This window comes from Biomphalaria glabrata, chromosome 2 (genome assembly GCF_947242115.1).
Source record: "Biomphalaria glabrata chromosome 2, xgBioGlab47.1, whole genome shotgun sequence".
NCBI classification, from domain to species: Eukaryota; Metazoa; Mollusca; class Gastropoda; family Planorbidae; genus Biomphalaria; species Biomphalaria glabrata.
The window spans coordinates 55714853-55727528 of record NC_074712.1 but is presented as its reverse complement, the minus strand read 5'-3'; the positions used below and the strand labels follow the sequence as shown (position 1 = coordinate 55727528).

General features: G+C 32.7%; 1 protein-coding gene across 3 annotated transcripts in view; it reads right to left on the bottom strand.

The window, feature by feature from the left end:
- LOC106056136 (uncharacterized) overlaps positions 1 to 12676 on the bottom strand; it is a 106886-nt gene that overhangs the window by 15647 nt on the left and 78563 nt on the right. For all 3 annotated transcript variants that reach the window (XM_056021501.1, XM_056021500.1, XM_056021499.1), the window contains exons 68-92: positions 12273 to 12494; positions 11206 to 11399; positions 10708 to 10835; positions 10388 to 10512; positions 9600 to 9794; positions 9181 to 9380; positions 8903 to 9033; positions 8533 to 8636; positions 8236 to 8420; positions 6974 to 7101; positions 6713 to 6837; positions 6281 to 6478; positions 5752 to 5954; positions 5430 to 5566; positions 5136 to 5254; positions 4851 to 5039; positions 3513 to 3693; positions 3249 to 3407; positions 2803 to 2942; positions 2407 to 2523; positions 2033 to 2291; positions 1588 to 1744; positions 864 to 1040; positions 541 to 658; positions 49 to 239 (exon numbers count right to left, since the gene is read on the bottom strand). In XM_056021501.1, the coding sequence (XP_055877476.1) occupies positions 49 to 239; positions 541 to 658; positions 864 to 1040; positions 1588 to 1744; positions 2033 to 2291; positions 2407 to 2523; positions 2803 to 2942; positions 3249 to 3407; positions 3513 to 3693; positions 4851 to 5039; positions 5136 to 5254; positions 5430 to 5566; positions 5752 to 5954; positions 6281 to 6478; positions 6713 to 6837; positions 6974 to 7101; positions 8236 to 8420; positions 8533 to 8636; positions 8903 to 9033; positions 9181 to 9380; positions 9600 to 9794; positions 10388 to 10512; positions 10708 to 10835; positions 11206 to 11399; positions 12273 to 12494 (4082 nt within the window). The remainder of the gene's footprint in view (positions 1 to 48; positions 240 to 540; positions 659 to 863; positions 1041 to 1587; positions 1745 to 2032; positions 2292 to 2406; positions 2524 to 2802; positions 2943 to 3248; positions 3408 to 3512; positions 3694 to 4850; positions 5040 to 5135; positions 5255 to 5429; positions 5567 to 5751; positions 5955 to 6280; positions 6479 to 6712; positions 6838 to 6973; positions 7102 to 8235; positions 8421 to 8532; positions 8637 to 8902; positions 9034 to 9180; positions 9381 to 9599; positions 9795 to 10387; positions 10513 to 10707; positions 10836 to 11205; positions 11400 to 12272; positions 12495 to 12676) is intronic.

Sequence of the window (12676 nt, the reverse complement as noted above, 5' to 3'; positions counted from 1 at the left end):
CTTAAAAGAGCATCATTGAGATTTAAGATTGTGTAAAGATAAGCTTACAAGAGCATCATTGAGCTGAAACAGAACACAAGGAGCATCAGGAACATGATCAGCACATTGCTGTAGATGAAGATATTGGTGTACTTGAGCATGATTGCCATGATTATACAAACAATGCCCATGATGACCAGTGTACTAACAGCCCAAGCAATGAAACTCAGACCTCGAATCATTCCCATCACATACAAGTTCTGAAACAGATGTAAAGTTACTTTTATTTAATAATGAAACCTAAAATAAAACACATACAAAACCCAACAAAATGTTAAACCTACCAGAAGTACTCTTATGAAAATCAAATGTTACTCATAGTTAGTCTAGGTAACAACAACTAATGCTTAAGCTATTTGAAAATAATTTTTAGTTAATATGAAGCATTCCTAAGTGTAAGCTGAAAGTAAGTTAATGATCTACTTGGGTGACACTCTTTGAACTAATTAATATTGAGCTGCTAGAATAAACAAAAATAATTGCGTCTGTTTCCTCCCTTACTTCATCTTGTCCATTCTCTCTGTCGTAGACTAGGTTGTGGGTAGCAACACCAATGAGAATCAAGAAGACAAAAGTCATCATGATGGGCACAAAGTAAGAACCCAATAAAAATATGAAACTGAAAAAAAAAGAAGAAAAAAAAAGAAATATTACAAGGTTTCATTTACATAAAACTTTCTTTTATTCTTTTTGCACAATTTTCAAATATCATAGAGGTTAACTTTGATGTGCACTTCTTGAGAGATTTATTTTGTGAAAATAGTGAACAATTCTCAATGTCTTAAGTTTTGTTACCTAGGATAAGATAACCAAATTAAACTGACCTATCAGCATGATGACAAGGGAAGGGCATTTGTTTGATGACAATTCCAGGTGTTTCCAAACTTTGATTCTTGTGAATGTCTATGAAAGCTCTGTCCAGCATGTCTTGAATGTATATGAAGCCTCTCAGGTAGCGCAGATCTTCAATGAAGTTAGCTTCAGCATTCATTGAGAATATTCTGGATAACAGAAAAATGTAAAAGTTGTATTATCATGCATGAGGAATGAATATTAAAAACTATCAGCTAACAGAAAGAATAAAATAAATTGAAAAAAATGAGCTGATTTATATAAATTCCTAGTGTCTTATCTCAATGTCCTCAAAATACACTCTAAACTCATCTTTGACATAACTTGTAACTAATGAGTAAAAAAAGTTAAGTATAGTTCCTCTTTCAGACCTTGCAATCTATAGGGCAGATGATGCTAAGGTTATCTATTTCTTTGACCAATGGTTAACAAGCAGGGTGTCATGTAGCGAGCACAATGACCAACTGCTTTTACTTTCCCCAACTAAGGTCAGGTACCCATTAGAGTTAAGTGGACTCCTGGATGCCTTGAAATTAAAAAATCTCAGGCTTCATCAAGATTCAAACCCAGGACCCCAAGTTTGGAAGTTAAGTACTTAACCACTCAGCCACCACACCCCTTGTAACTAATGAGAATATTCTTAATTAAGATCAGTGGCTGTTGGGTTACAGTAATTTGAATAAAAAAGGAACTTACGATTCTTTAAGTCTAGATGTGTCCATTACATTATCAACATCCATTCTGATCTTATAGCTTATATGCTTAGGAATAGTACCACCACTGGCTTGCCTGCGATTTCTGCCTGTCGAGTTCTGGCTGCCATCATTATCACTAACGTTATAGAATACGATGCCTAATTCATAAAACAAAGAAGTTAATGAAATAATTTCTAAATAAAATCTAATGGCCAGAATGAATTTAAAATAGTAGCAAAAGCAGACAGAATAGAAACTATTGTTTTTATGTCTGTTTTTTTTTTTACTCATGGAAATGTTCATACCTAAACTTTTTTTGTTTAAGCTTTAAAGATTTTTGAATTGAATTAAATTGATATTTTTCACATGTAAAACATCCTACTAAAAACTAACTTATAAAAATTGTTAATTATAAAATTAAGTCCTTAGTAATATCAATGACACACCTGCAAAGAAAGTTTTAGTCTGTGACAGCTGGTAAGCGGATTTTACCAGTTCTGCTTCATCAGCCACTGGCTGAAATCTGTCGGTCAAGACACATGAGGTATAGTTAGCTATGGCTTCAGCTGCTGATTGTAGCGTATCTATGTTTTTACTGCTGAATGTCTGGTTCTGGACAGCCAAGAGACTGGAGAGAAGTGTATTGGACTTTATGCCACTGGTGGCCTCAATGATTCCTCTGATGAAATCATTCTTTAAGGCGTCCTGTACAAAACACAAAAATAATTTGCATGAGTAATACATTTAACAGTAAAATTTCAGGCACGAAAAAAACAATTATAATTAAATATGATAAGCAGAAACAAATCAAAATGACTACCGTTAGATCATTCGTGTCATTAGCTAGATCCATCATAGTCTGAAGATTGGAAGACTGCTGGGCCCATATGTTTGCTATTCTATTGACTTCTTCTATAACTGCAAATGTATCATTAGCCTATGGAAACAAAGATTTATTTTGTTCCTTTTGCCATGGTGGAAGAAACATTGCAACAAGAAATACACATGTTTTATTATCTAAAAAAATCATATTAATAATAAACTATTTGGTACAGTATTTCAAGTATATTCATATTATATTGTAGTATATATAGTACATATAATAATGAATGAAAAATGTATGCAGGTATTAAGCAACACTTTTTTGGTAACCATTTTAAGCTAATAATTTTTTTACATCTTATAGCCTATAAATTTCATGAATCCGAAGAGTTACCTTTGCCAAAATAGCTCTAGTTATTTCATTGTCAGGTGTGTACAAAATCTTGCCTCTCATGATAGGTTTTAAATATGTCCAGATAATACTGCCAAACTCCATACTTCTAATTGTGTAATAAACATCTTTACAAAATGTACCTAATAAAAAATTTGATAACAAAAACTTTACTGTAATGACATACATATCATATCAACAAATAGGACTATATAATATATAGGTTAGGTTAGAAACATCACTTAGGAGAATTTTTATAGAAACATAAAAAATGAATATGTTTGCAATTAGCAACTAAACAGCTTGAGCTAGTACAAATAGGGACAAAATGTAAGCCCAGTATTTTTTTTTTGATAACTTAACATTTCACCAATTACAAACTAGGTTTGCAATTAAGTAATTATGTTGTTAAAAGCAGTCTATCAATTAAGTATTATGAATGAGAATACCAGGCAGATCTTTTTCAGAATCTTGTATGTCTTGATGAAGTTTTTCCATGAGGTCATCTTGGTCACCAACTGCAAAGCCTGGGGCTGAGGGGAATGAAAAGATGTTGTCCACTGTTCTTCCACAGGCATTCTGGGTCAGTATTTCATTGCTTGTTAGAGCTGTGGTAACCAAAATTAAAAAACATGTAGATTCCTTTAAACTAGTTCTGTGTTTAATAACAATATTCAAGTATAAACTATTAAAATGTAAACAATAGTTCTTACCACTGGCTGTGGCATTGGACAATTCACTCATAATCATCTTCCCACTTTTATTTTCCTCCAACAAGCTGTAGGCACGTTGCAAGTTGGAGATTCCTTTATCGATTTTGTTGGCCATGTCATTTAGCTCCTCTGTTGTCATGTTGGTGGCACGAAGTATGTCCCGCCCAGTGTTTTCAACATACTGGAGATACACAAATAGCTCAGTTCATTGTTGATAAACATTACAAACAAACAAGACAGAAGAAGAAAGAATAATTTATTATTCATTTGGCTGTTTCAGACTTGTGTCAGATATTTAGCTCAATACACCAAACACAACAACAAAATTGTCCACTTTGTAAAACTATTTTTCTCTTTGACAATATGCTTAATATGCTTTTCATGATGATTGGAGCTGAATTTTTTAATTTGCAAATCAATACTATTTGTTTCTATCCTCTACTGCTATAAACAAGTCTATAAGGATAGGCTGCATTCCTCCTTAAAGAAAGAGTAAAGTACCCCTTTCAGACCTTGTGCTCTATGGGGGCAGATGATGTTAAGTTCATCTCTTTCTGCAGCCCACTTAATGAGGATGTAATGTAGCCAGAAAAAAGACCCACCACCTTTACTTTTCCAGAACAAATGTCAGGTATCCATTAAAACAGGGTCGCTCTAACAAACCCAAAATTTAGAAAACCCGGTCTTCACATGGATTCAAGCTCAAGACTTTCTTAGTTTGGAAGCCATGTGCATTACCACCTGGCCACCACACCTTCCTGGATTCCTCCTTAATGTAAATCAAATAATATCTTCTGTCTGCTTTCTTTTCTTCTAATTAGCACTCTAGGACTGTCTTAAGTAGGCTATTCAATCTTATAACAAAAGTGACTATGTAATCACAATAATTTTGAGACATCTCTTTATTTTAAGTAAGAAATGTTGACAAAATTTAATACTGAAGTCCAGAATGTTAAGAATTGCACACACAAGCATTTATTTTCCATTTGCGATAACTACACAATAGTTTCAGCGCATGTGAAAAGGATAAGGTATATTCATTCAATGAATGTTTATTGATAACTTTACATCAACGTGTAATAGCAGGAAAATATATCCAATACAAACACCATTTATATAAAACACATCCAAAATAATGAGCACAGCATGGAAATACTTTAAAAACTTTAAAATGTACATACATAATTTTTTTTGAATGTGTACACAAGTTTAAATTTTTAATTTAAGACCAACTTTAGTTTTTTAGTGAACAAAATGCATTTCTATATCTTTTTTTGACATGTCCATGAACTCACAAGAGTTCAACTTACATCTCTATTTGACATTGACTTTACTTACTTTAGCTATAAATGAGCCTATGTTCAATTCAGGTGTGATAGCTGCCATAAGTTTCTCAAGTTGTGCATAGCTCAATGCACACATTTCACTGGTGATATTTTGCAACACCTCTGTTGTCCCATTGATAATGATGAGCATCTTGAGCACTTCATTACAAGAATATTGACTTTTCTCTGTCACCCCCAGTAGCTGTAACAGAATAATGATAGAGGTTTAAATGAATGTTTATGCTTGGACATTTACTTTATACTCATAGATTTTCACCAATAAAGTTTCACCACTTACCATACGTGAAGAAAAAGCTGCATCAAGGATTGCCTGTGCCACATTGTCACTAAAATTAAAGTTTTCCATTAGGTAATCAATCATACCCTCTGGATTCTTTATCAAATTCCTGACTCGAACTATGAGGAAAGAAATAATTGAGAAATAGATTTTAATATGTCATAGACTGCATTAAAGACTAAAACAAACATTAACTAACACTAAGTAACATGATTAAATGAAACAACAGAAATTCTTTTTATTTCTAGTCTATTTATAAAGGCATAAAATATATATATAGAAAAAATTAATTACTTTCATTCACGACAAATCCTCTGAGAATATCAAGCTCCAAGAGTCCGTGTACAACTTTTCTAACATCACTCATAATCATATTATTCTTTCTAGTAGCTGGAACTAGCTTGGCCACTATATCCAATATTTTGTCTAGGCTGGAGATGAGAGATGAATAAACAGTACAGAATAAATAATACTTTCCATAAGAAACAAAAAAACAACAACTTTAGACATGAAAATACTTTCCAATTAATATTTTTGCCTAGTTTTTTTTATTTACAACTGCAAGTTTAATAATAAGTTAAGTATTAATAAAAAAAAAGGACAGAATAAAGCTTACCTTCGGGAGAGTTCTCGTAGGCTGTTGTTGGTCATGAGTTTGTCTATGACCTCAACATTGTTTTTTAAAACATCAATACTAATATCTGGGAGAATAGCAGTGGCTAGTTTGATAATGTCAGAGAACTCAACAACAGCTTCAGTCAGGTAGGGAAGTAACTCTTCTATTATATCACTGATGTGAATGACTGGCTTGATCAGAAGCTGAGAATGAAACAGGTTTTAATAAATGACTAAGACAAGAAAAATGTATAAACATATTAACTATGTTTAAAGCAAGAACAGAAGGCCTAAATTATACAGATCAATGTAAAAAAATTTGCTTTTGAAGAGACATTAAATTTGTCATCAAAATTTACAGAGCTGTATTAATAAATCAGGAATATTATTGACAAAGCAGCATGCTTATACTTAGAAGAAAATACTTCACTTCTACAACAGTTAATTATTTAAAAACCTTTTCAAGGAATCATTAGTTTCCACATAAAAATCAAGGAGGTCTATGCAGCACAAGACTACAAAAAACTTACATTACTAATGGCACTGGCAGACTTTGAGGCATTCTGTAAGTATTCAGCGGTGAAATTGATTTTAGAGTCACACAGAAGGCTGCTCAGGTTGGACATACTGATGAGTGAGTCAGTGGGTAGGCTGATAACACCAGAGAGTTTGCTTGGTGCACACAAAGTGTCCACTATATCAGGCACAGACTGAAGGAGGAAGTTGGTCTACAAATACAGAACAAAGTTTAATGAATAGGACAGCATAACTTTATTCTCATCTATATTAAACTTAATATGGGGTTTAAGAAATTAAAATAATACTAAAAGTAGGATTTTTAATGAACATAGTTCATTTAAACAATGTTTCAAACACAAACTAGGTTAGAGTGTTTTATAATGTATGTTTCTTTGGTCTTGGTATGTTCAGTAAATAAACATTTTTTGTTTGTTTCAACTCACTCCATTACTGTTGACAGTTGCATTGATGAAGGCATCAATGACAGAATGGGACAGCCCAAGGATATGCCCCATAAAGTTTGTTACATTCATGGTATCATTGAGTAAATCAGACATTGCCAGGATTACTGTGGATAATAGAATATTAGAATATAAACACTGGCAATAAATTTAAAAAAAGTATTTCTAATTATGTACATAAAACCTTTTTAAAAATATTTTATGTACACTTAGAGATTATTTAAAAGATGTAATCTAGTTTACCTTTTTCATTAGAATTGATAGTGCCAAGAATAAAATCCAACATTGGTGTCACATTAGGATCCTTTAAAATTTTCTGTAGTTCTTGCATTTGAAGTAAACCTAATATGTCTCGCAGAAACAGTGTGGTGCTTAAAATTTAAAAAAAGTTTTGACAGTCCTTGAGTTTTTCGGATGTAAGTTCAAACAAAACTTTAATGCTAGAAATTACAAACATAAGTGGAGAGGCAGATGATAGTAAAGGTTAGCCTATTTATCTTTCAATAACTATATGGTAGTGAAACACGGTCAACCTACTCTTGGCAAGAAAAAAAAAGCTTAACACCTTCCACCTCCAATCATAAAGGCAAATTTTTTAAATAGGGTGGAAAGATAAAATAACCAATGAGGAAGTGCTGGGAAGAGTATGATGGCAGGACATCAGTGCTGTTATCAACAGCAGACGCCTTGGCTGCTTGGTGTTGTTCCCAGAATGCCACAAGGTCAAAATCCCACCAGACATTCTGCATGGTGATCTAACAGTAGTTAGGTGAGCTGCTGGTCACCCACTTTTACGGTATACTGATGTATGCTAACACAACATGAAGCTCTTCAAAATTGACACTAACAGTTGGGAAAAAGAGGCACTGGGTAGATCCACATGGAAAGCAAGCATAAAGTAAGGGTCGTGGATTGCAGATGGCATACAGTGGAACAGCGCCTGGTGATTACAGATGCTCAAGCTGTGACCACAGCTGTATATCAAGGATTGGCCTCTTCAGCCATATGAAAAGTTGCAAAAGGAAATGATCATCTCTCAAGATGTAAAATGCCACAAAGAACTAGAGGACAGCATAAAACTGAGCAGAATACCTAAGCATGCCCTAAGACATAAAAATAATCTGTTTGTCAATGTATTGAAGACTTTGTCAGAATAATAATTATAATAACAGAGACCAGCTAGAGATTGTTGAAGACACAATTGAAAATATACCTATTTTAAAAAGTCTATTCAGTTTAAAGCAGAAGAAATAAGTTTGAAATATTAAAATGTTACAAAAACTTCTATGCAGCACTCACAAAGTGGGTCATTAAGTTGTGTCATTTGTCTAAATAACAGATTGCAATAAGAATACAAGTAAACACTTAATGTGATTTGAGGCATTCTGTATCATCCTCCCAGACACTGTCATTGCTAAGCAGTATAGGTTATCATTAAATTAAAAAAAAAACTAAACTGGCGTATGTAACAGAGCTTACTAGGCAAGGCTAACACACCAACTTACTTAGTGAATGAACCTAACATGGTCCTGAAATGTTCACCAGCAGTATCTAGGCACTGGGTCATCTTGTCAACCTCTAGGCCATCACTTCTCAAGGTAGCATTCAGCCTTTCCATTAATTTGGATAAATCTAGTACAAGATTTGGACAGTCTGTAGTTGAAGGTGGCTCAAAAAACTGATCAATAGCCTAGACATAAAAAAAAAATTTGAGCTTAGAAGAAATCAATGACATTTTAGAACAATAAAATAATTTATTCTAGATTTTCTTTTTAGAATAATTTTCATTGTATCTTGATTACCTTTTGTAAATCTTCCCATATGCCTAACTTGATGAGCCTATTCATTAGCCCCACAACATCAATTCCAGGTTTATCTACTAATATGCAGGCCAGGTCGTCAAGTTCTGAAAATAAAAGAAAGGAATATTTTAAAATCAACATATTTTCTATTCAAGCAAAGATTAAGATAAGTCAGCAGGCTTTAACCTTTTTTTCCATATACATCTTAAATTGTTGCAATGTTTTAGTTAAAGAAATCTTTACTAAACTCTAAGTTATATTATTGGCTAATAATGTTCTGCATCAACATTATTGAACTACTAACAGGTATAAATACACCGATTGATGCAAAAAGAGATAGCCTATTTTAAAAACCCGCACAGTCACTGACCAGGCAGAAGTTTGGTGAGGTCAGTTAAAAGGTTTATTCCAGTGATGACCAATGACAAAGGTTTTCTGGCTTTTTCAAATCCTTCAGTATGATTTAAATATCTGATGACAGAGTTGCACATGCCTGTCAACCTGTTTTAAATAAATATCATTAAGAATAATTACATCAACTCTTTAGAAAACATAATCACAGACTTTCAAACTTTTATACTAAACTAAAAAAAAAAGATCAGAGTCTGACAATGTCAATGTACTCATAAGGAAAGTATTACTACTAACCTATAATTTTCAAACTGCAAGAATGAATGAAGCTTGTTGATAATGGGTGTGAACCATCCATCCAGGGTAGAGAAGTCAAGCTCCAAGCTCTGGAGACTCTCTGCTGTGTGTATGATGCTCATAACTGATGTATAGAAGGCATCCCAGACAGTGTCATTGTGACCAGTGGCATCATACTCATTATGAATCAACATGTCAAGCTGAAACAAATAATCATTATACATTGGAATACAATGGACAAAAAAATTCAAGTTTTAAAAACTTAAACATAACTGAAATTTTAACAGTTCAAAACATTTTTCCAAGTTTATGACTCCATAGGTAGCCAAATAAAGGACTTTTTATGACTGTGCATTAATTGAAAAAATACTTCTCTATGCTTATAATGTAGATGTATGCAATAAAATAGCGGGACTTACTTGTTTGACCATGTCTTGAGCATCAAACAAGGACAACAACTCTTGGAAACTTGAGCTTCTGCTTAATACTGCTTTGCAAAGATTCTGTTTGACTGCAGTGACATTAGTGCCAGATGGGAAATGAAAGTAGTAATCCAATGTAGTGTTCACTTTGCAGACATTATCCCATTCATCTCTTATAGTCAGTCGATAGAACTAGAACAAAATGATAATTTCAATAGTAATAATAATGTCTCTGAATGAAGTAAATATTGAAAAAAGTTTAGAATATATTTTTCAAATACACCAATGTGTTAGGCACTTCCGTGCTGTGTCTTATGCAGATAAGTCAAACGGAGGTAACACTCAAATCAAATAACACAGGTCAAAGGCCAACAATATAAGTTAGTCAACACTGATAGCAAATGCCAAACAAGAACTTTAATTACAATGAAGTAAACCATCTAATGCCATCAAGCTAAATCTCTAGGTCCATAAAAACTGCCTCTCTCTATAGCCATGAAAAGTAGTCTGTTTACATTTTGCTATTCTTCCTAAAACCCTCGTCTTGTTTTTACTTATTGCATCATTGTTGCTAAGTCAAAACTTTCCCCTTCTATGAAACAAATAACTAATTTCTAATCATGCCATAACAAATGCAAGATAGATTATCTGTACTGCCAATGACTAGGTCTATATTTAAAGGTCTATAAAACATGCCAGCATTGAGGTTTTCATTATAATATTTATAACCAAAAATACCTCTATATAGTCATATACACTAAACTCTATAGCTATTAGTTTATTACCATGTCAGGGTTGACACTAGTTGTGAGAAGTTCAGCAGCATCTCCACCAAACACAGTCTCAATAAGGTCTGCCACTCTGTCTGAACTTGGTAATATATCTTTGAGTTCTATCACTTTTCCGTTGGCTAGTTATAAGAAATAATGATTGTGTACATACTCACCAGAATAATTAATTATGTATAATTACCATTGTTACTACTCCAAACTAAAAGTAGATTGCATGAAAAATATTAAAATTTAATAACCAACAAAAATTATATGATTGTTGTTGAGTTTATGTCCAAAATCAAAATGCATTTACAAATCAAACTTATACTCACCAAATTTGGCCATACTGCCATCTATCAAATTCAAAGTGGATGAAAAAAATCTCAAAAACTGTTTGAACCTAATCCAACCATCATCAAAGTGAACTTTATTCTCAATCAGGTTTAGATAGGAAAGTACACTATAACAGAGGAAATACATAAATATATTATTTGTAGTCTTAACTTTTTCAGCAAACAATATTTATACTCAGCATACATTTTAACATTGGTAACAAAATGATAATATGAAAATGTCTTATTTACATTGAAGTGAAAAATACAGGTAAGCTACTATCATACGCTAAAGGTTAGTAGAAACAGAGTTTTTGATGAATGGCTTTATTATCAGATGTTTCTTGCATATTTTCAGTTTGAGAATAAAAAAAAAAGAAACTAATATTCCATAGTAAAACATGAGTTTACAGTATCATGCTTGCCCCTCTCCACCTTTCTTCTTCCCTATTATGAGACTGGCAATAGTTCAGAATACTAAAAATGTATTTTTCTAACCTCTTCAATGACTTGTCAAAGACAATATCTCGGACATTCTCCCATGCAGATTTCATGCTGTTCACATTGGACTGGTCCATCTTTGCCTGAGTCACCAGATCAGAAAGTTGCTCAAGACTTGACATTAAGTTAATCCAACCAAAATTATGATCATACATGTTTGGCAAGTCCTCAATTTGACTGATAGGAAACATCTAGCAAGAAAAAGAAATATGTGTTCATAACTTTCAATTAACCAATAAAAAATATATTGCCATACGTTTTATGGAATAGGAATTAGTTGATGTTTTTAACTTTTACAAAAAAAAAAAATTTGGCAAGAAATTTTCTACCATAAAATAACCAGGTAGACTTTTTGTTTTACACATTGGTTTCAAAGTTTAAAGTTTCATTTTGAAACTTTGTTTTACACATTGGTTTTCAGAGTTTAAAGTTTCATTTTGAAACTTTGTTTTAAACAAGGCAGGTGAAGTAGAGTTTCAGTTTACAAGAATTGTGTAGTTTATTTTTTACTTAGAATTATACATTTGTATTTCACCATTCCATTATCAACACATTTAAAACTATAATGTAATATGGTTTTGTTTCTTTCACTATCAAACAAGATATAAAAAAAATTGGGGCCAGGTTAGTGGCCAATGAAAAGGTGCAGGGTAAGAGTCAGCAGAGAGCCATGGAACAATCATAAGCCAGGCTGTACCGAGCAGCTTGGTCATGCAAAAAAACCCACAACTTTTTAACTTTTCAAGACACCATTTGGACTCTTTTAACTATCTTCATGTACACAGAAAATGAGAAAGTGCTCATCTTCAGTTTATAATAGAAACATTCATTGACATTTTTAAATCATCCAGTTATCAATACAATTTCTTTGACAGACCAATTTTAAACTTCCACAAGGTACAAGTCTAAAAAAAAAGTTGACAATTTCTACACAAACTAAAGAAAGCATGCTTTTAATTTGTAGAGAGAATAGTTTGAATTGTGTATCAAATTGACTCAGTGAAGCTAGACAAGTCTGAAAAAAAAAATAATTAAAGTGAGTTGTATTTTTATATATTTTGTACTTTGTCTAGAACCACAGCAATCTGGACTTTGGTGAGTTTCATATCTTTCAAAGACTGAAGCATGGTGTCAGCATTGGGTGCAGAGGAACATAGGCCACTGAAGATGTTTCTCCATGGTATGGGCAGCTCCACCTGATCCAGTCCTACAGTTGAAAGGTAGGAGATGTAACTGCTACTATTACACATGCTCTGACGATCTCTTACAGAGATGAAATAATTCAACTAGAGATGAAAAAGAAGAAATGGCAATACTACAGTTTATAATTTTCAAAATTAAAAGGCAATGCTACAGTTTATAATGTTAAAAATGTAAAGGCCAATGCTAATTTTGTTTTCTTATGTTCAATGGCCTTGCTACTTTTTTTTTTACAATGTTCAAATTTAAAAGGAGTTAATATAAAATC